At 37.5% G+C, this 21,367-nt stretch overlaps 1 protein-coding gene across 2 annotated transcripts in view; it reads left to right on the plus strand.

Moving 5' to 3' along the window:
- c4b (complement C4B (Chido/Rodgers blood group)) overlaps positions 1-18,262 on the plus strand; it is a 37,418-nt gene extending 19,156 nt beyond the window's left edge. The window contains exons 17-41 of one of the 2 annotated variants that reach the window (XM_073871964.1): positions 249-458; positions 589-700; positions 868-938; positions 1,024-1,163; positions 1,520-1,726; positions 1,837-1,888; positions 2,036-2,125; positions 2,215-2,421; positions 4,889-4,964; positions 5,081-5,273; positions 7,279-7,383; positions 7,496-7,658; positions 10,361-10,581; positions 10,711-10,869; positions 11,353-11,412; positions 11,491-11,581; positions 14,917-15,088; positions 15,324-15,414; positions 15,739-15,813; positions 15,904-16,006; positions 16,129-16,218; positions 17,348-17,437; positions 17,556-17,639; positions 17,747-17,879; positions 17,965-18,262. In XM_073871964.1, the coding sequence (XP_073728065.1) occupies positions 249-458; positions 589-700; positions 868-938; positions 1,024-1,163; positions 1,520-1,726; positions 1,837-1,888; positions 2,036-2,125; positions 2,215-2,421; positions 4,889-4,964; positions 5,081-5,273; positions 7,279-7,383; positions 7,496-7,658; positions 10,361-10,581; positions 10,711-10,869; positions 11,353-11,412; positions 11,491-11,581; positions 14,917-15,088; positions 15,324-15,414; positions 15,739-15,813; positions 15,904-16,006; positions 16,129-16,218; positions 17,348-17,437; positions 17,556-17,639; positions 17,747-17,879; positions 17,965-18,106 (3,137 nt within the window). In that variant the 3' untranslated portion in view covers positions 18,107-18,262. The remainder of the gene's footprint in view (positions 1-248; positions 459-588; positions 701-867; positions 939-1,023; positions 1,164-1,519; positions 1,727-1,836; positions 1,889-2,035; positions 2,126-2,214; positions 2,422-4,888; positions 4,965-5,080; positions 5,274-7,278; positions 7,384-7,495; positions 7,659-10,360; positions 10,582-10,710; positions 10,870-11,352; positions 11,413-11,490; positions 11,582-14,916; positions 15,089-15,323; positions 15,415-15,738; positions 15,814-15,903; positions 16,007-16,128; positions 16,219-17,347; positions 17,438-17,555; positions 17,640-17,746; positions 17,880-17,964) is intronic. The other variant, XM_073871965.1, reaches the window with a different exon arrangement.
- Positions 18,263-21,367: the final 3,105 nt, after the last annotated feature.

Genomic DNA, 21,367 nt, shown 5'->3' on the forward strand with positions numbered 1-21,367 from the left:
AACAGACTCCTACAGAACACCAGATCCTTAAAAATCACAGTTTAACGCTAAAACACTTCACGCAGCTATATTGTGGAGCTGTCACTTTCTGCCACCAGTTGGGCTCCGCCCACAAAAAACGTCATCTCTGTTTGCAAACACGCAAAAGGATGAAAGTCCTTTCATGAGTGAAAGTGTCACACAACAGCAATTAAAAGTCATTCACTTAACTTGGTTGTAAATTTATGCTAATGCTCATTTCTCTGAAGAGGCCGCTTTTGATGAGGAACAACAGAGGAAATGTTGTCGACATGGCTTTACTCAGATTCCAATGAAACTCACTTGTGAAGAAAGAGCAAAACGAGTGAGCAAACAGGAAAACAAGATATGTGTGGATGCCTTCAGAGAGTGCTGTGAGTTTGCAAACAATCTAAGAGACAAAAAAAGAAAAGAGGACAAACTGAAAGGACATGCTCGAAGTGAGTATAAGATCTAAGATCTGATGACAGCGCTCAGTCAAATACGTATTTGTCATCAACTGCTTTAAAATTTATCCAAGATTTCTAATATGCATCTTCACAAAATAATTCTCTGCCGTTTTTCTCACAGGTGCTAATGCTGATCAAATCGAGGACTTCTTTGACAATGAAATACCAACTATTCGCAGACAATTCCCCCCAAGCTATCACTTTGTAGATATAAAAGCTGAAGGAAAAGTTAGGTGTGTGGGATCTAATTATTATTTTAAATGAGATCTGTATAAAATCTAAAGGAAAATACAAACTAGTAAATTATAAATGTGTGTCTTTTGAATTACTTTTGTAACAGATTAAGGTTTTCCAAATATCTCGTAAAATGATTTCATTGAATGATTTTACTTTCTTACAGTCAGAAAATCTATTTACCTGACTCGATCACGACTTGGGAGATCCAGGCTGTCAGTTCATCTCAATCACATGGTAATCTTTTTTGCAATGTTATTAATTTTAATATATCAATCCACCAAAGAGAGCTAACGTTTCTTCTTGCTTTCATTGCTTACAGGTTTCTGTGTGGCAGAGCCTCTTGATCTTCGTGTATTTAAGTCACTGTTTCTGTCCTTGAGGCTTCCCTATTCTGTAAAACGTTTCGAACAACTGGCTATAGTTGTGGTGGTCTTTAATTATGGCAAGTTGGACATGGAGGTTTGTTTAATGGAGTTTTTCTTTCAGAATTCGGTTTTGGTATTTTAGCACAACAGGGTATTTGCTATGTACACTTTGCATTAAAAATTTTTTAGTAGTCATCCCTTAACACAGAAAACATGTGCAACTGATTTTCAGTGAATTCCCTTTTAAAATGTTGTATCATGTATGTTCGGTCAATTGTTGGCCTATTGAGTGTGTACCATTCTACACATAGGTGTTACCATCTACAGTTGATTTTAGAAAGAAAGTGCACAAATCTTTAATATAATGCTAAAATGTATTTACTTGACATGTTAATGTGTAATGTATTATGATATGCTATATTGAATTATTCAATCTTTATTTACGGTCAGCTTGTTGTTCGCATGAGGCAAGCAGATGGTCTTTGTTCACCTGGGACGTCATCCTATGTCACCATTAACCTGGACCCAGAGTCTTCCCAGACTGTGACTTTCTCTGCTATTCCCATGAAAACAGGCGAAATCCCAATCATTATTGAACTTTATGACATTGAAAGTAAATCACCGATGGATGCCATTCAAAAAATGCTCTTAGTCAAGGTAAGTGGAGGTAGCATTTTTAAAACATACAGTATTTATCTTCCTTTCAGCAGTTTGTAACCGGTGTAGTGATTTTATTCTCATATTCATCGTCTGACTGTCTGTTTCAGAATGAAGGAGTTGAAATAAGAAATGAGCAGACTTATGTTTTTAATCTGAATGGTGAGATTGTGTGCTGCGATTTTTCACAAATACAGTACATGCACACATATTGTAATACAAGCTCTGACAAACTACACATGTACAGCTCAAAAATAACTATATATTCAACATGTGCAGTTTACAAATGTATTTTACTGTGCGCATCAGGTAAAAGTGACAAGTACATGTCGATCAATGGAGTTTTTCCAAACAACACAGTCCCTGAAACAGATGTCAACCTGTTTGTCAAGTTAGAAGGTTCAACATGCTGGACACCATAACAATAACTTTATTTTTAAAATAAATTGAATATACAATGCAACAAACACTGAATTTTTTGATTGCAGAAGATGGATTTAGAAAGGCGAGTGCTGTTGAGCTACTTTCACCATCTAAAGTTGAAAATCTGATCATGGAACCTCTGGGTTGTGGAGAGCAGACTATGATCAGGATGTCTCCGACTGCTTTGTCAGTTCGTTACCTGGACAAAAGTAATGGCTGGGTTCATCTGGACGCAGGGTTTAGAGACAAAGCACTGGATTTAATTGAAAAAGGTGTAGTGTTTGAGCAAAGAAGTCAAAGAAGTTAGGAAAGTCGCACCACTAGAAGGCCATGTTTCAGGCAGTTATTAAAGTCATGCAAGACCAAAGTGAAAGTCCTATCTACTTAAATAAGGGCAGAATAATACAGATATCTCTAAAATAATATGCTAAAACTAATTAAACAATTAAAAATTAAATTCTGATCCAATTTAAACCTGACATCAGCTGTACCATAACTTTTATTTCTTATAGGGATAGTTCAGTGAAAAGCTAGTTAAGGGGATAGTTCACCCCAAAATAAAGCAATAAGCCCCAAGAAGCAGTGGGTTACCAGTGCGATGCGAAGCGGAGAGCCTAAAACCCCCTTAGCTGTTATAAAATGCACTGTAACCCCACTGCTTTGCGGAGCTTATTACTTTTATAAAACTGTTACTTCATATGTTGAAGTGATAATCAAATATTCGTGGAAGCATGCTTAACTTTAACTCTTTCCCCGTCAGAGTTTTTTTTTAATGTTGCCACCCAGTTTTAGTTTAATGGCTTCCTGAAAAATTATCTTCTTTAAATAAACATAAAATATCAAATGAAAGAACAGACGCTCTGCTTTAAAATAAACCTGTTTCATCCTACCTTCATTTGTTATCTCTTATCACCTCTCAAATTTTCGGCTAAAAGCAGAGATAATTCAATTTTTGTGAATAACTTTTGTCAAACCCGATTATATGAGATTCAGAGCCATGAACAGTACTACACGCTGTTTTCAGTGTTGAGTGAATGCGTCAGTGTTTAAGTTGGGTAAGATCGCTATCGAGTGGATAATAGCGGACGTATGAATTTAAGGTAGAAACTCCTGAGGGAACGTTTTCTCTTAGATGACTCAACAATATTTATTGACATTTTTCTGGATATCACCATTAATTGTGCAATTGTAGAAAAATTAAAAATAGGAGTGAACACTCAGTTGTTAATTTTCATAAATCAGTACGCAGCAACAGTGGCGCAGTGATACTTATGTAATGCGGTCTGAACCGTGGGGTTACCGGGGTATTTTATCATGGCTTAGAACGCGTTTCAACCAATCAGAATAAAGAATCAGAACGGGTCGTTTTATAATGATAATTTTATCACAAATCACTTACCCCTGTGTCATCTAAACCACCAAGTGCTCCGATTGTCTTCAGGACATATTTTTAGATCTTTTTGATAAAAACCGGCAGGCTTGTGACTGTCCCATTGACTTCAGTTACTTTCACAATCCTTTTCCAGAAAATAATGAAATACATCACCAAAAAGGTCCATGATCCATCAATAACAATTTTTTTTTTTTGCTTTTTTATTGTAAAAAATACTTAACCAGCCCGTATAAACATGCAAGTTACTTGCCAGTGTATGCTGCGCTCTGACCAACCAACGAGGAGAAGAAATTGTTGAATAAAATCATTTGTTTTCTTTTCTTTGCACACACAAGTGTTCTCGTCGCTTCACAGACACAAACCTGCCTGTTTCTATCAAAAAGATCTAAAAATGGGTTCTGAAGACAATTGGAGCACTTCGTGGTTTAGAACGACACAGGGGTAAGTGATTTATGATAAAATTAACATTTTGGGGTGAACTAACCATTTAATATAATTTTTAAAGTTAAAAATATTAATATTTTATTACAAAATTGCATTAATTACCTTCAGAAGGTCTTGTGGATTACTCCTGTGAAGAATGGATGCACTCTTTTCAAAATCCGTAGCACCATTTACCACCATTATAAAGCTTGGAAGAGCCAGGGCCCGGTTTCCTGATAACACTCACTCAGAAGACTCGAAAGATATATCTTACCAAAGTTGTTTATGTTCCTAAGTGTGTTCCCCGAAGTATCCCTTAGAAAGCTTCTTAACACGCTGCCTCTTACGTTCGACGTTACAAAGGTGCTGTCCCAAGTGAAGGTGTTGAATTAGTTTGCATCGATTCCTCAGGAATCGATTTTCCACTTCACGTGAAGGTGCATTGTGGCGTTAAGAAAGACAACACGTTCTATGCAAATGAAACATTTCTCAAATTATTCTAGTAACATTTATTTTAATTTAGTTTAAGTTATCTGCAAAATATAGACAATGAAATTTTCAAATTGTTGGTAATATGTTCACACAATGTATTGAGACGGGTAGACGAACCGGGTATCCCTAGCTAATCATCCACCCTCCTTATCCCGTTGTGCTGCTTTTGACATCTAAAAATTATGTAATACACTTTTATATTAGTGGTAACGTACTTTACAATCAGAATTGATTAGAGCAGCTGCAGTTACTTCTGTTTAATGCGGTATTGTTTGCCATCGGTTAATGTTTTCAATAAAAAGCAATCTATCTACAATGAACAGAGAGAGAGAGAGTTAGATACAGAATATGGTGGGGAAGCAACTAGCAAAGTTAAATAATGAGAAACTATTTAATTGTTTAAAAGTTGTGGCTTTGTTTTTTTCTGGCAGGTTATGAAAGGATTTTAACATTCAAAAAGCCTAACGGCTCATACGGAGCTTGGACAGACTATCCGTCAAGTACCTGGTAATTCAATGTGTATCACAAATATGTCAAGTCAAACATAGCTTGTTTTGTGCAAAGCATTGCAGCATTCGACCCCCAGACTGTTTCTGATTTCCTTACTCTCTGTTCTTACGCAGGTTGACCGCACTGGTGGTCAAAGTGTTGTCTCTCGTGGCTGATCGACAGATAGAAACCAGAGAACAGCAAGGAACAGCGGAAAAGGACATTTCAAACAGGGACATCCAGCAAGCAGTCAATTATCTAATTGAGACGCAGAATCCGGATGGGTCCTTTACTGACCCCAAACCAGTTATTCATCGGGAAATGCAGGTCTGAATATTTTACATTTTTTATTTAAAGTTACGATAGAATATAAAACTGTATTTACCTAGGTATAGATGAATAATAAGAGTTCTGTACATGGTAATGACATACCATGAGCCTCAAACGCTTTTGTTTCCTCCTTCTAATGTAAACCATGTGCATGCAAAAGACTGCTGGAGAACCGGCCAATCTCAACATGACACCGACTGTGACGTTACAGTTGAGATGTATGCCCCAACGTTAAATTACACATTAAATTAATTACAATGTTGTTACAATGCTAAAAACAAAGTTGTGACAGCTGAGTTAGGGCTATATGCTAGTTAATGCTATAGGATAAAGTGCTACTATTTACATTAAAGTTATGTTTGGCAGGTCTATACTGAAAAACACAAACTTACCACTCAGAAACGTCCATTAACAATCTCCAAACAATTGATTATTCCTTAAATTCTGTATCTTCGTCTGATAGAGGCTAAAAGTGTCTTTGTGGGCGGATCTTGGGAGCTGTTGCTATTTTCTCGGCGGGAGAAATAACTCTTGCGCCAGGCGCAAATCAATAAGGGGTTGGTCTGAAGTAGGTTCATTATTCATAGGTGTGGTTTGGGCGTAACGTCAAATAAACCAATCAGAACGCTATCCAACATTCCCTTTAAACGCAAGGGCGCAAGTTCCATGGCAGGTTGCTATTATTATGACGGATTTACCAGGCGCACGCCAGGAGCGGTTCACAGCCGAGGAGACCCACGTTCTTGTAAGAGCAGTCAAAGACAGAGAAGTTGTTTTGTATGGGGATAGGAGAAACTCGCCCAAATCAGCGTTGGTTAAACAGGCATGAGAGGAAATAGCCACAATTGTCTCATCAGCTGGCATTCCCATCGTTGCGGCAAGCGCTACAATGATGTCAGGAGACGGGGGAATCCAAAGTTTGCCAGCATAAATCGGGCACGCCGTGTAACGGGAGGTGGATCTGCCTCTACACATGACCTGATGCCAGCAGAGAACATCACTGCATCCACCCTCACCGCTGAAAGGGTTTGGGGGCTTTAAAATCGGACCCAAGAAACGCAAGCAAGGTCCAACCCCAAAGTACAATCAAGTTCATATACATTAAGGTTTCTTATGAAAACTTTTTAATTATTATTTACATAAAATAAACGTAATACAGCCACATAACAAACTTATGAAAATATTTTAATCGTAATTTGCATGAGAATTTTTTAACGCAGCCACACAATAAATAAAACCATCACCACAATGCTCACCACAATGATTTCCCTTATCTCATGTGTTAATATTTTTTTTGTAACAATTTATGATTTGCAAAAATAACTGTTCCATCTGTGTAGATTAGATAAGCAAAGTGTGTGCGCGTTGTGCACGCTATACATTATGGTCAAGCATGCACCCTTAAAAAAACGACGCGCAACGCGCCACTGACTTTAGACTAGTTTTTTTGGTCAGAGGCGTAATTGTTTTTTGAAACTGCAAAATAGCATCAGGGATGGTTTGCGCCGGAACACGCCTCCTTTTTTGCGCTGAACCGCCCAGGGAGCGCAAGTTCATTCCCTAGTTTGCCGACGTGCGTCTGTGGAGGTAAAAACCCTCTGTGCGCCGGTGCAAAATACGAATGATACATGCGTCATTGACAAAGTCAATTGCGCTGGGTGCAAGATAGGGCCCAATGTCTGTTTGCACACACATAGAGCTACTAAGGGAGCTGCTCTGTGAAACAGCCAATCATAGCAGAGCTCAACATTATTATTCATGATCCTTTCAAATAAGGCAATAATTCATTCTAAAGGCAAATCCTAGGGTTGTTAATGGACATGTAAAACTGTCTCTGGATCATTTTTGCACTTAATAAAGGCACATACCTTTTATGTAGAAGAGAACCATTTAACAGATTAATTCAGTGCATTCTTTGGCACCTTTAAAGTTTCTCCTTTCAAAAACCTGAGGATAGGCAAGAAAATCAAATGTGCTCTGATCATCAGTGTTTTTGTTTTAGGGTGGCATTGGGGGAGTTGACCAAGATGCCTCTTTGACAGCTTTCATCACCATAGCCCTCTGCCGCTCCATGCCTTTTCTCCTTGACAAAGAACAAATTGATGTGGTAAGAATAAGGCATTGCTTCATTGCTATTGAGAAAAAATGTAAGGGGTTATAATAAAATATAACAAAAATACTTGTTTAATAATAACTAGGTGTCTTTTAATGTTTTTTAGAGGAACCAAATCTCTCGTGCCACTGATTTCCTGTTAACACGAGTTGATGATCTGAAAAGACCTTATGCCTTAGCCATTACAGCATACTGTTTGTCTACCTGCCTTCCTGAGCAAACACGTGCAATCTCAGCTTGGGAGAAACTTAAAAGTCTAGCAAGTAAAGGTAACATATCTGCTATTAACCTTATGTAAAGACATTTTATTTATAAGCATATCTGAAATGGCAGATTGGAAAATATTTGAGAAAGTTAACGGTTGTTTGCTAAGTCACTAATTAACATCACACGAAAGTATTTTTTTTTAGAAATAGTTTACCCAAATTTGAAAATTCTCTCATAATTTACTCATCCTCATGCCATCCCAGATCTGTATGACTTCATTTCTTGAGCTGAACATACAGGTCAACGCAGCAAATTCAAATATGGCAGCACAATGTAAATGTTGTATTTCATTGGTTTTTAAGTGTATCGTGACTTATTGCTATTTATACCACAGGGCTGTTTAATGCTTTATTCTGATTGGCTGAGAAATGTTCCATACGCACAACCGGCGCAACGTCATAGAATGTCTCTGAACAGGTTCACGCCCACTTTTGGGGGAAACCACACTAGACGTTCCATTGGCTTCCATTCAAAATAACGGAACAAAGCAACCTTCGTACACAGCCGGCAGGCGTAAATGACTTATGAGGTCACTCAGATTGGACATGTTGAGTGGTTGTCTGTCCACCCTGCCTGCCATAGAGCCCGAAAGATAAATTAACATATTTAATTTGGTCAATATAAAAACATGTCTCTTTCATTCTCCCAGCATCAAATTTGTGTAACAACGCTCCCTATTGGCCAGAGGTGTCTTACCCAGACATTTACTCGTACCTCATCCAGTCAACAGGGAAGCAAGTGAATGATTTTACTTCGTATTTGAAAGTTACTTCGTATTTATTTATTATGTCTTTATATTTAGAGTAATGAGTGCACTTTTCCGTCCAGCCATACAACTAACTGGCTTAGCGATATTTCCAGCAATCACTGGATGGCGTTGTTTCACAAAATTTGACGCTGTGAGAATGAAAGGGACACGTTTCCACATTGACCAAACCAAACATGCCAATGCATCCTTCGCGCTCCACGGCAGGCAGGATGGACAGACAAACACTCGACATGTTCAATCTGAGTGATTTCATAAGTTATTTACGCTTGCCGGCTGTGTAAAAACGTTGCTTTGTTCCGCTATTTTGAATGGAAGCCGATGGAAGCGCTGCTTTTTTATCCCCCGAAAAGGGGCGGTAACGAAATTTACAGTCAAGTTCCCGGATGTGCCGATAGTCCGTATGGGTGTTGATTATTTTTCTGTAAACCGCACACCTAACCTTTTAAAGGTCTTAAAATAGACACCAAAGCAATGTTTGTGGTAACCGTTGTATAAGAGGAATAATTGACTCCGGACTCACGACTCGTGCTGTGCCACATTACCACCTTGTGTGTGCATTATTTTCGAATAATTCATGACCCATCGGCAATTATTCATTACTTAAACCCAGTGTTGGGGAAAGTTACTTTTAAAAGTAATGCATTCCAATATTAAAGCAACACTATGTAGTTTCCATGTTAAAACGACTTACATCTCCCCCATGTGGTTGAAAAGCGCAACAGTGCCTGGTATCAGACACTCTTCTGCAGGCAGGGGGAGGGGCGGGGCTGTGTGCTCTACCCTCCACCGCCACTTTCAGAGTGTGCTTGTAGCAGCTAGGAGGCTGCTCAGGTTGCAGTACAATTTGTCCAGTTAAAAGTTGTTCTATCACTGAAATAATTTTAGAGACATTATTTAAAGGTAAAAAAAAAACTACATAGTGTTGCTTTAAGTTACTCCTAAAAAAGTAACTAATTGTGTTACTTTTCATGTAAAGTAATTTTTACGTTACTTATTAGTTACTTTTGCGATACTTTTTCTTGGCTGAGGCTTGATCTCTTTCAGGCCTTGCAGGTGTTTTTATGACTGAAAAGTTCTGCATTCAGAAATTGCATATTTCATCACAAAAATGTCAAGCTCTGGGCTGCCATCTCAGTTTCAGACTCAAACTGTTCCCACACAGGTGTGTACGCATAGAGTGCATAATGTGACTACGTTCAGTTTAATTCAGTACATAATTTTTTAAATAAAATTAATTAAACTAAAAAAGTATTTTGCATTACTTTTTTAAAAGAGTAACTCAAATATTAATGTGTACATTTATAAAGTAATCAGTTTCTTTACTCGTTACTTCAGAAAAGTAATATTATTACGTAATGCACGTTACTTGTAATGCGTTACCCCCAACACTGCTTATACCACAGGGCTGTTGACTGCTTTATTCTGACATTTCTCTGGTTGAGAAATGTTTCACGGGAATGCATTATTTTTTGATAAACACACACATAATACTCAAATGTCCAAGGTTAAGACATTGCTCTAAAGGTGAATCTCATTTTGCATGTGTCATGTGACAGCCCATCGTGAATGATTCCTGCGTGACATTCATCATGACACATGCCAAAACCAATAAGATTCAAAGTCATCAATGTGTCACCATTTTTTAATTTACCTCACTAATCTGTATCTTTAACGGGTAACGTATTCATATTGACGTGAACTATTCTTTAAGTAGCTATTGTAGCAACAAAATAAACACTCTTAACATCAAAAGGCCTGCAACAATAATAATGTTGATACACAATTCTGATCTTAAAGTTTACAAACTTTCAATTTCAGAATTAATAGATAATACCCTTATTTAATGGACTTGCTATATTTTCCTAAAAGTGCCAAATGATACTAGTGAGCACTGCATGATATCTTTGTAAATTCTTTTCTTCTCGCCTAAACCAGTTAAAGAGGGCGAGTGTCTCGCATGGGGAGATGATGACACTCTGCGACTGAACAACGAGCAGCGAGGTTACCTGGTTCCCTCTGGAGTGGCACTGACTGTAGAGACCACAGCATACGCTCTCCTGACCGCAGTCGCACTTAAAGACCTTGAGACATCACACAAAGCTGCCTGCTTTTTGTCTTCACAGGAGAACTATGAAGGAGGTTTCAAATCAACACAGGTCAGATAGTTCAGAGATTTTAAATCAGAGTCCAGCTTATCTCTGTAGTCTCCCCTTTAAATTGCAAGAAATTTCTGAGAAAGGAAATGATTCAAATGCTAACAAAATTATATTTAAACCCTCTGCTAGGACACTATCGTGGCTTTGGAGGCTCTCTCAGAGTATGCACTGAGCATACCAAAACAACCCCTCACTAAAGTCAATGTACAATTCACAGTCGCAGGCAGATCTGAGATGGAGAAGCTCAATTTTGACAACAGTGAAAAGAAAATTGAAACCGAATTAAAGGTTGACAATTGTAACTTTCATTTCAAATGACATCTCAAAATGTATGCATAATGTTCTATACTGGTATGACCTCAACTATTTTCTAAATTTCCTGCACAAATAAAAAATATATGTTTAAACCATACTATATATACATTTATTTATAGATTTCAGTAATAGATTAAGCCTAGATAGTTTTAGATCTATGATCACTGGGGCGGTACCCTTTAAAAAGGTCCAAGTACAGAATGTACGATTTTGGTATAGATGTGTATACACAAAAGGTTCTAATATGAACTCTTAGGTGCAAAGATGTATTATTTAAAAGGGTACCGTCCCAGTGACAGCTAGGGACCAATTTTTCAGACAGTGTAATTTTGCCTACAGTCCTCCAGATGTTGCTATAATCTCATGTGTAAATCGTGTAATCATGATGACTGGATGTCTGGTTTTCTGATGTTTTCATTCTCTAATCTAAATATGATTGCTCGTCTACTTTTCCAGAGACTTGTGGGAAACAACATAGAGGCAAAGTTGTCAGGAGAAGGAAAAGTTAAACTGAAAGTAAGGTATTCAGATTCATACCTGCCGTTAGTGTTACAATGCGATTTTTTAAATAATTTGTTATCTTTGTTGTTGAAGGTGTCAAAGGCTTTTTATGGTTTTAAGGAAAATAGCAACTGTGCCGATCTGTCAATAACCGTGACTGTTAAGGGAAAAGTTGAATACACAGGTAAGAAGATATAAATAATCCAAGGCATAATTCACCTTTATTGTTATGCCTTTATTTATAACTAGTAGGCTATGTGTAATTATATAACGGGCAGTTCTGGTTCTTCATTCTGATTGGTTGAAACGCCTTCTAAGCCGTGATAAATACCCCGGTAAACCCACGGCTCAGACCGCATTACAGGAGTATCACTGCACCACTGTTGCTGCGTACTGATTTATGAAGATAAACACCACACTCTTTAATCATTTTTTAATTTGTATACAATTGCCCAATTATGGCGATATCCAGATAAATGTCAATAAATATTGTTGAGTCATCTCATAAACCTCTTGAGCTCTGGCCACACCCTAGGACCCACCGGTGGGTCCACGGGGAGGTCATAAAATTATTTTGTAAAAATCTATAAACTGTAAAGCACAAAACTAGTCATGGTATTTTTTGAAAGAGTAGAACCTCTGCTTTATTGTTAGTCCCATGATATTTGCTTTAATTTTACATAAAAGAAAATAATAAGGTCTAAATTTGTTCTTTCGCAACCACCCCCCCTTGCGAAAATCATGAATAATGTTCATATTTCATATTTATAGCACACAAACTCACCAAACATATACAAATCACACATCAAATGAAAGCTCTCACTCTCAATGTCACTGTGTACTTTATTTCACCGATCTTATACATTACAGTGACATAATAACCAATAATAATTTTCAAAAGAATCACGAAAACCGAAATGACTTATGTAAACAAGCAAACGTATGCATCATATTTCTGCGAGTCTAACGCCTCCTTTTGATTAAAGCTAAATAACTTTTGCTTAGAAGATGCTATCAACAAAATTCTTTTTTCTCCTGTTTATTGCCACCTAGTGGAATCAAAAGAGATAGTCTAAAGCGACATTCACCAAACATGTCCTAAATTACAGATTCTTAAATAAAAACTTAATTAAAAAAAAAATAAAATCTGAGTTTTGTCAGTGTTTATCACAGTATTGTAAACAAATAAAATAGAAAATATGCAATATTTTACCCATTTTTTTAAAAATTCAGAGAGTTTTCTGTCAAATGAGACCATTTGTATCAATTTATTCCAAAGTATGCGAGTAGGGCTCTCTTTTAAATTCTGGTATGCCTAATTCTGTAAAAAATTCAAAATATGATGCAGAGCTGAAGAGGTTAAAAAAGATAAAACTCTCCCTGAGGAGTTTCTAACTCAAATTCATATTTTCGGTATCCACTGGGTGGCGATCTTACCCAACTTAGTTTTTCTCAGTCGCTTTGGTACATTTCTCGAATCATACTCACAATTTGCAAAACAGTAAGTGCATTTCTCAAAACAATTCGTACAAATAGCAAAACATTGTGGATAACCTGCAAAAGCCAGTCTCTTACTCAAAATACTTAGTTCATCTCTCAAAATTAAATATCTGTGTCAATGAACATGTCAGTGCCATCAGAATGACAAGTCATTGTGTCATTGTGTACGGATAAGACAGTCAAATTGTTTAGTCATGTTGTCATTATAAGAGTTTACTCTGGAGGGATGTTCTGATGTAAACTATGGCTAAAGTTTTGACAACAAGTATTGTAAATTGTAAGTTACACCTTAGTGTAAGTTATGTGGGAGTTTGATTGCAAGAGACTGAACAAAATTTTTTTTTTTTGCTTTTACTGTTTGTATTGTAATTGGTTGACAGACCATGTCATAGTGATACAGAAAGGAAAAGACAGCACTGCATAACATAAAAGTAGAAATGTGAACATGGGACAATATCTTTAGGGAAAACTGTACATGCAGTGCTGTAGGAATTGCACTGAAGTCTTCCTATACCTCCTGACCCAGCAAGCATATTTGGCTAAAACAAGGCTAAATTTGGGCTGCCAGTACAAGTCTAATAGACGTCTAACCATGACCCAAGAATAGACGACTTGTATACTTTTAGAACATGTAAAAGAAATTAAAGAAAACACTTTGAACACCTGTTGACTTTTCTTACATGTTGGAATATCATAAATATTCAAGTTATTTTGGCAAAAATGGCATGTTACCAAATTCAGGGTTATTTAGGGTAGAAGTGGGTTACTATTGGGTCTGTAGTTAGCCATCATTTCAATGTCTCGGTTTTTGCTTGCTGGGGGACGTTTTTGTCTGTTAGAGAAAGTCAAGATTCACCTGGGTGCAATTGACCAAATCAGGACATATTTAGAAAAGAAAATCTAATGGAAATGTATAGAAATATGTTTGACCAAACCCTGTATTATGAGAACTTGTTCAACCATTTTGCATGTAAAGACTTATACTATGAACTAATGCCTAAATGTTGTGGGGGGTGAGACTATTCAACAGAGACCCATTATAATACATTTTGATCAACATGACATAAGCAACTGATAATGTAGGAAAAAGTAGAGAATTGTACGTAATAATTTGCATGGTTGTACCAAAGCATTTGCAACTTGTTCAAAGAAATGAGAAACTGCTTTTCTGATGTGCACATGGGACAAAATGATGTGAGAATTGAACAAGTAGTTTTGAGAATTTCAATTCTGATCTGAGAAATGTACCAAAGCGACTGAGAAAAACTGTAAACACTGACACATTCACTCAACACTAAAAACAGCGTGTTTTGATCAGGCTCTGAATCTGATCTCTTACAAAAGTTCTTCACATAAATGCAATTATCACCGCTTTTAGCTGAAAATTTGAGAGGTGATAAGAGAACAAATTAAGTTAGGATGAAACGGTTTTTTGTTTGTTTTTGTTTGAAAGCAGATGGTCTGTTCTTTCATTTGATATTTTATGTTTATTTAAAGAAGATAATTTTTCTGCAAGGCATTAAACTAAAACTGGGTGGCAACTTAAAAAAAAAGAAACGCTGACAGGGAAAGAGTTAAAGTTAAGCATGTTTCCAAACATATTTGATTATCACTTCAACAGTTGCACAATATAAATGTTAATGTATAAATTAGATGAATGGTGATTTATAAAATATAAACAACACAGTCTTAAATCATATTTTCATTGTGTCTTTGCTGCGTCTGTGTTGGTTGGGAACTGCGCTCTGTTGCAGCCACACTTCATTCTGAGGAACTACTTTGTTTGGCGGAAGAGTAATATTTGTACTAATATAACTTATTTGTGTTTTATTTTATAAAATCCCGCTAACGTTATGCATATGAAGTAACCGTTTTATAAAAGCAATAACCCCCGCGAAGCAGTTATAAAATGCACTGGTAACCCACTGCTTCTTGGGGCTTCTAGCTTTATTATATGACTGCGTTTTTGTTCTCCATAATTCTTGCAACAATCCCTTAAAATAACCTTTATATTTTTAGCTCAGGTACAAGAAAATTACAATTACTATGATTATGAAAATGAGGATGAGAGGAAGGAAGAGGAAGATTTCCCACGAAGCAGCATCGAATGGTTTGATGCTCGTAGCAGACGTAAAAGAGACACAGTCCAAAACAGTCAAAATGATGATGTGATGTATGAAGTTTGTGTTAGGTAAGTGAACCAGGGTGTTTCTAAAAGATCATCTGCTAAAAATTAGGCATTTGCTAGCAATGCCAAGGTCATGGGTTCGATTTTTTATTTATTTATATATGTATATTTTTTTTTAGAAAGCACATACTAATAAAATGTAACACCTTAGTGCTAAATGTAAAAATATCTCACAAGATACCCATCATGTTTTATATCATTATTAGTCTTAATCATGATCATCTGTCTTGTCTCACAGTCATGCTGAGGGGAGAAACCTTTCTGGTATGGCAATTGCTGACATCACTCTTCTTAGTGGCTTTGTTGCTGTCGATGTCGATCTAAAAAAGGTCAGTCGTAGTTATGTTAATGTGAAACAAAACTGAACAATTTATCATCACTGCACAAAATCTCAGTCCTCCTAATCCTCAGGTTTCAGTGAAAACTGAAGTATTGAAACATAATGTGTGATCTGTCCATGCAATACAAAAGTCTCACATCAGTGTAATGCTTTGTGTCCTTTAAGTATGTAAATACATCTGTTACCTTTAATTATCCAGTTCAAAACTTATTTATTTAAGTTCTTCAGCTTTATTAAAAAAAAACACAACTTAATGATCAGTTCAGCTCATATGTTTTCATGGGATTAATGTTGCACCTCACTTTTCCTACAGCTGACAAATCTGGTTGATAGATACATTTCTCACTATGAGATCACGAAAGGAAGAGTCTTGCTGTACTACAACGAGGTGACAAAAACACCAAACGCACACAATTGTAATTCAAAACATCTCCCTGTTTTACAAAAGTATTCAATATTTCTCTCTGTTACCCTTTAGATAGACAACGGCAAGATCTGTATATCATTCGAAGCCAAACAAGATGTGCCCATTGGTTTAATTCAACCAGCTCCTGCTGTGTTTTACGATTATTATGAGCCAGGTAAATCTGTTTATTGTATGTAAATATTAAATTAATCAATAAATTATTGATTGATTCCATTCATATTTGTAAATAAATGTAATTTAACTGTGCCTAACAACTAATTCCCAATACTTTCATAGACAGGAGATGCTCTGTCCTCTACAGCGCTCCCAAGAGGAGCAAGATGGTGTCTATCCTGTGCTCTGATGATGTTTGCCAATGTGCAGAAAGTAGGCCACCAGAAATTATTTAGCATTCAGTCCAATATTAAAAGAATACTGTAGTTCACCCCAAAATGAAAACAACTCATTCTCAAGCCATCCTAGTATGGTTTTCTCCTTTCAGTCAATTACAGTCGGGTTATATTAAATCTGACTTGTTCCATGTTTAAGTGCTATAATTGGGTCCCTGGTGCTTCTATTAACCTAGAAAATGTGAAAAAGATCAACCCAGTAACTTAGTTTTGGTAACCCATTCTCTGCATGCATGTGAAAAAAATTCATTTGAATTTGGCTCCCCTTGTGATGTCAGAAGGGGATCTTATTATAATAACACCGCCCATTTATCGGCACTATCCAACCACTGCCCTGCCATTTAGTGTAGCGATCCACTCATTTGCATTTAAAAAGACACACCCAAAACCGACACACCTTGCTCACACCCGCAAATTTTAACATGCTATAATAACTTATCTGTGAGGTATTTTCAGCGAAAACTTCACATATGTACTCTGGGGACACCAAAGATTTATTTGACATCTTAAAAATGTCTTGTGAAATGTCCCCTTTAAATAATGTCCTGGCTCTTTTCAGCTTTATAATGGCATTGGATAGTGCCCCATTACTGAATCATAAGAAAGTGCATCCAGCTCTGAAGAACAAATCCATACATTTATTTAAGTTATTTTTTTAACATAGTGAGTTTTTGCAAGGAAACATTTATATTTCAGACTTATAAAATAGAGCATATGTGTGTTCAGGAGAGAAGTGGGGTCAGGGGGAAGGCTGACCTCTGACCCATTGTTACAAAAACCCATGGCTTCACTTTGGAAAAGATTTAATTACTAAATCAATTTGTTTTTGATGGATGGCTGCACTCTTTGAAGCTTTGAAAATGGGGGACTATCCCAATCTACAACAAAGCTAAAAAGAACCATGATTTTATTTAATATATCTCTGACTGTGTTTGGCTGAAAGAAGAAAGTCAAATGGGATCGTATGAGGAAAAAAATTAGCAAATTTTTATTTTGTGGTGAACTATTCCTTTAACCTTTTTCTATCTTTTCTTTCTATATTTCTATCTAATCTTAATTTCTGTGGTGTCATAATGTGAATCTCTAAAAAATCTCTGTGCCCACAGAGGGTTGTTTCACAGAGAGGAAAACACTCGAGGGCATCACTAAAGATCAGCGCTTTGATTATGTCTGTTACCAGTCCAACATTGATTATGGTTAGTAACGACTATTTACAGATTTTACAAGCAAACGATAATGAAACCTATTGTTTATCTAGCTCAAGAAATTGTGCCAATCTGAGGCTTTAAACAATATCTCTAATTGTCTTTATAGCTTTTGAGGTTAGCGTGGATGCGGTTGATGAAGAGAGCAGCTTTATACTGTACTCCACAACCGTTAAAGTGGTCCTGCGATATAGTAAGTAATCAATCTTTGTGTTTGTTTAATTTTGATTTTTAATCAGTGTGATTACATCATGCAGTACAGTTCAAGACTTGCATAAATAAATGATCTCTGACCCTCAGATAAAGATGAAGCTGTGGACTCAGACAGTAAGCGAGTGTTTGTTAAGAGAAAGCACTGCAAGAGTGCGCTGGAAGTGGGCAGTACATATCTCATCATGGGGAATGATGGCAGTACCAAAGACAAAGATGGAAAGTGAGTAGTCATTCAACATTACCCAAGTTCTGATGTAAGAAATGAAGCTCAAATTCACCCGCTGCTATCTTTGTGTCTTTCTCAGCATGCAGTACCTGCTGGATTCAGAAACATGGGTTGAGCAGAAGCAAACCGCCTCAAAATGTTCAGCTTCGATCAATAAGCCTCTCTGCCAGGGATTTAAACTTTTTGTGAAAGAGTACACAGTCAGTGGATGTAAAGTTTAGTCTGTACCAAGCACAAAGGCTTTAATTCAATATAAACATACATATTAGCTTCACGTTGATAAACAGTACAGATTATGAATCAGAACCTTTATAAAACAAACTTGTTTTGACAGTTATCATGTTTCAATGTTTCCTTTAATAAAAGTAAATGTACCTAAGGTAATATTTCAAAAGTCTCTCATTGGCAGTATTTCTGACACAATCATAAATCGCTGTTAACATTTTTACTTTATAAATTTTAGAAGCACAAATTATAAGTCAAGGCAATATATGAAAAGTTCAGATGCAAAACCTTTTTTTATCAGGCTCCGATTTTACTTAATGACAATAAAACATTAATTTAAATGTCTTATTTTAACAATTGTCACTTTAGTCTTTCACTGCAAAACCCTCTATGTGCCTGCAAGCATTTTTGGCAAAAATCTCCCCTTCTAAAAAATTGAGAAATGTTCAACTTCTGCCATTAGCAACGGCACTGACGCGGCGCAGACGGATCCACAATTCAGTTTCACTTCAAGAAGAATTTTCTGTGAGAATTTTCATTCCAAAATGGCGGCCGTGCTGCTGAAGCGCCAACTAGTGGCTGTTGCTCTTTTTTTATTAAACAAAGGCACCAACATACAAAATTCATACATACATACATACAATATTAATGTTGTCAATGTACAGAAAGAATTGAAACAGCCAGGAATAAAAAAAGGGGGTATGCTTAAGTAAAGGTTAAAGACAAAAGGCTAGAGAAAGTACAAATAATAATTAGAGCAGTACATAAGGAGAGAGTTTTGCCTCTTGTTCTTCTATACGCCGCATTCAGACAGCCAGCGATGTTATCGCTGTGTCCCCCCATTCAGACAGCCAGCGACCAGCAGTAGCACAGTGACGCGATCTCATTAATTTCAATGGAAACAGGGCGACTTCCGGCGGCACGAGCGAAAGTGACCGTTGGCGACCGTATGGGCGTGTCAAGCGACGCGAGAAAGTTAAGAAAAGTTTAACTTTATGCAAATGTCGAGCGAATTTCGGGAGCGACTACCAATGAGAACGAGGTAGTGGAGTTCACGTCATCCTTCTCTCGTCAGTATTGGCGTGGATGGTACTCATTTGTGTATGACAAGCAGATTTAGAAACGCCTCATTGAAAGAGACGAGCGACACACAGCGATAACATCGCTGGCTGTCTGAATGCGGCGTAACTTTCTCGCGCCGCTGGACACGCCCATGCTGTCGCCAACGGTCACTTTCACGCGTACCGCCCAGTTTCCATTGAAATGAATGAGTTCGCGTCGCTCTGCTACTGCTGGTCGCTGGCTGTCTGAAAGGGTGGTTAACTTTCTCGCGTCCCTTGACACGCCCATACGGTCGCCAACGGTCACTTTCGCCCGTGCCGCTGGAAGTTGCCCGGTTTCCATTGAAATGAATGAGATCGCGTCGCTCTGCTACTGCTGGTCGCTGGCTGTCTGAATGGGGCGTACTCTTTACCGTTGCTACTGTGGGTTACATGCGTGGATACTGCCTACTAGCGGTCTGCATGTGTAAGTGCACGTCAATGCGGACCGTGCCGCAGCAGAAAACCGAGGGGTAGCCTACGCTGTAGAACTTGCATAGAACTATAATGAGCCCTTTAGGGGTCGCTGTGATGTATGTGGCTGCCACTTGTTACTCACAAGTGACGGGATTATGTGGATTTAAAGCCGTTTAATATCATTGTCTTATTTTTGACAGAGGTAGCGTTTAGCAGCTTTTGCATCTTTTCTCATTTAACTGTATATGATCACTACGTGCAACATCTCACGGCTTAACAGACAGTTTAGCAAATTACAAACCACTGACCACACACATAAATATACATTTAGTGAAACACACACATTTTTTGGCAGGCTTCTTTAATCTATTTCCTGACGGTCCGGTGATTGAGACTCGGTTAGCTGAGGTGATTCAGCTTCCTAGCATAAGTCTATTTACTTTTTTGAAAGACTGTTTTTCTCACCCCCCACACTTAGCAGTTGAGTGTGAGAGGGGTCTCTGTGCTCACATCTGCAGGCGGGCGGGTGGGTGTAGAAAGCGCACAACAGTCACTCTGATGAAGAGCAATGCATCACAGAATCCATATGAAGGGGACCAACACAGAACTGAACCAGAGTTTCAACAGCTGGGCAGTTAGTTTAGCCCACTCAGTTTAGCTTGGAAAGGCTGATATGCTTCACTCAGAAATTGTTAAAAGCTGCAATGAAGCTGAGGGTGAAATAATGTTGGCAGAGATTTGTAGTGAGTATATAGAGTGAAAAAGATGGAAAACAACTTGTAATCAGTGATTCTGGACTCACATACACAGAATTATCTGGTAAAATGTTAATCCTCAAGTCCCAATATGACATGATAAAGTATCCAGTTCACAAACTCAAATGTTATTCTCTGGGTAGGACAAAAATGTACTTTCTAATTAATTTAGCTATTTTAGTGAATATTAAGCATTTTGGGAAATAATAAGACATTTTCCTCATACTGTTAAGAGGGAAAGGATCTTGTAACTGCAGTTCATTACATTAAAGCACCTACACTGTAAAACATTAGATGCTTTAATTAAAGAGGACCTATCATGAAAATCTGACTTTTCCATGTTTAAGTGCTATAATTGGGTCCCCAGTGCTTCTATCAACCTAGAAAATGTGAAAAAGATCAAGGTAAACCATTCTCTGCAAGCATGGGGAAAAATAGGTAATTGAAATTTGGCTCCCCCCTGTGATGTCAGAAGGGGATAATACCGCCCCCTTAATCTGCACTATCCAACCACGGCACTGCCATTTAGTGCAGAGATCAACTCATTTGCACTTTAAAGGACACACCCAAAATGGCACATTTTTGCACACACCTACAAAGTGGAAATTTTAACATGCTATAATAAATTATCTATGGGGTCTTTTGAGCTAAACCTTCACATACATACTCTGGAGACAGTAGTGTTGTAGTCAAGACCACCTAAACCGAGACCAAGTCATGACCAAGACAAGACAGGCCGAGACCGAGACAAGACCAAGACTTTAAAGGGTCGAGACCAAGACAGGCCGAGACCGAGTCAAGACCAGTGCAAGTCACTGCATTAAAACACTTATGATAAAATGTGGAATATGAATATGATTAGGCACTTCTTGTCTGTGCGTGTGTGTGTGCGCGTGTGTGTATGCCATCAGAGAAGTTGATAAAATAATCAAAGGCATTGCAAATATGTGGGATTTTATCTTTGTCTATAAGCAAATAAAAGTGA

Source organism: Misgurnus anguillicaudatus, chromosome 10 (assembly GCF_027580225.2).
Source record: "Misgurnus anguillicaudatus chromosome 10, ASM2758022v2, whole genome shotgun sequence".
Classification (NCBI taxonomy): Eukaryota; Metazoa; Chordata; class Actinopteri; order Cypriniformes; family Cobitidae; genus Misgurnus; species Misgurnus anguillicaudatus.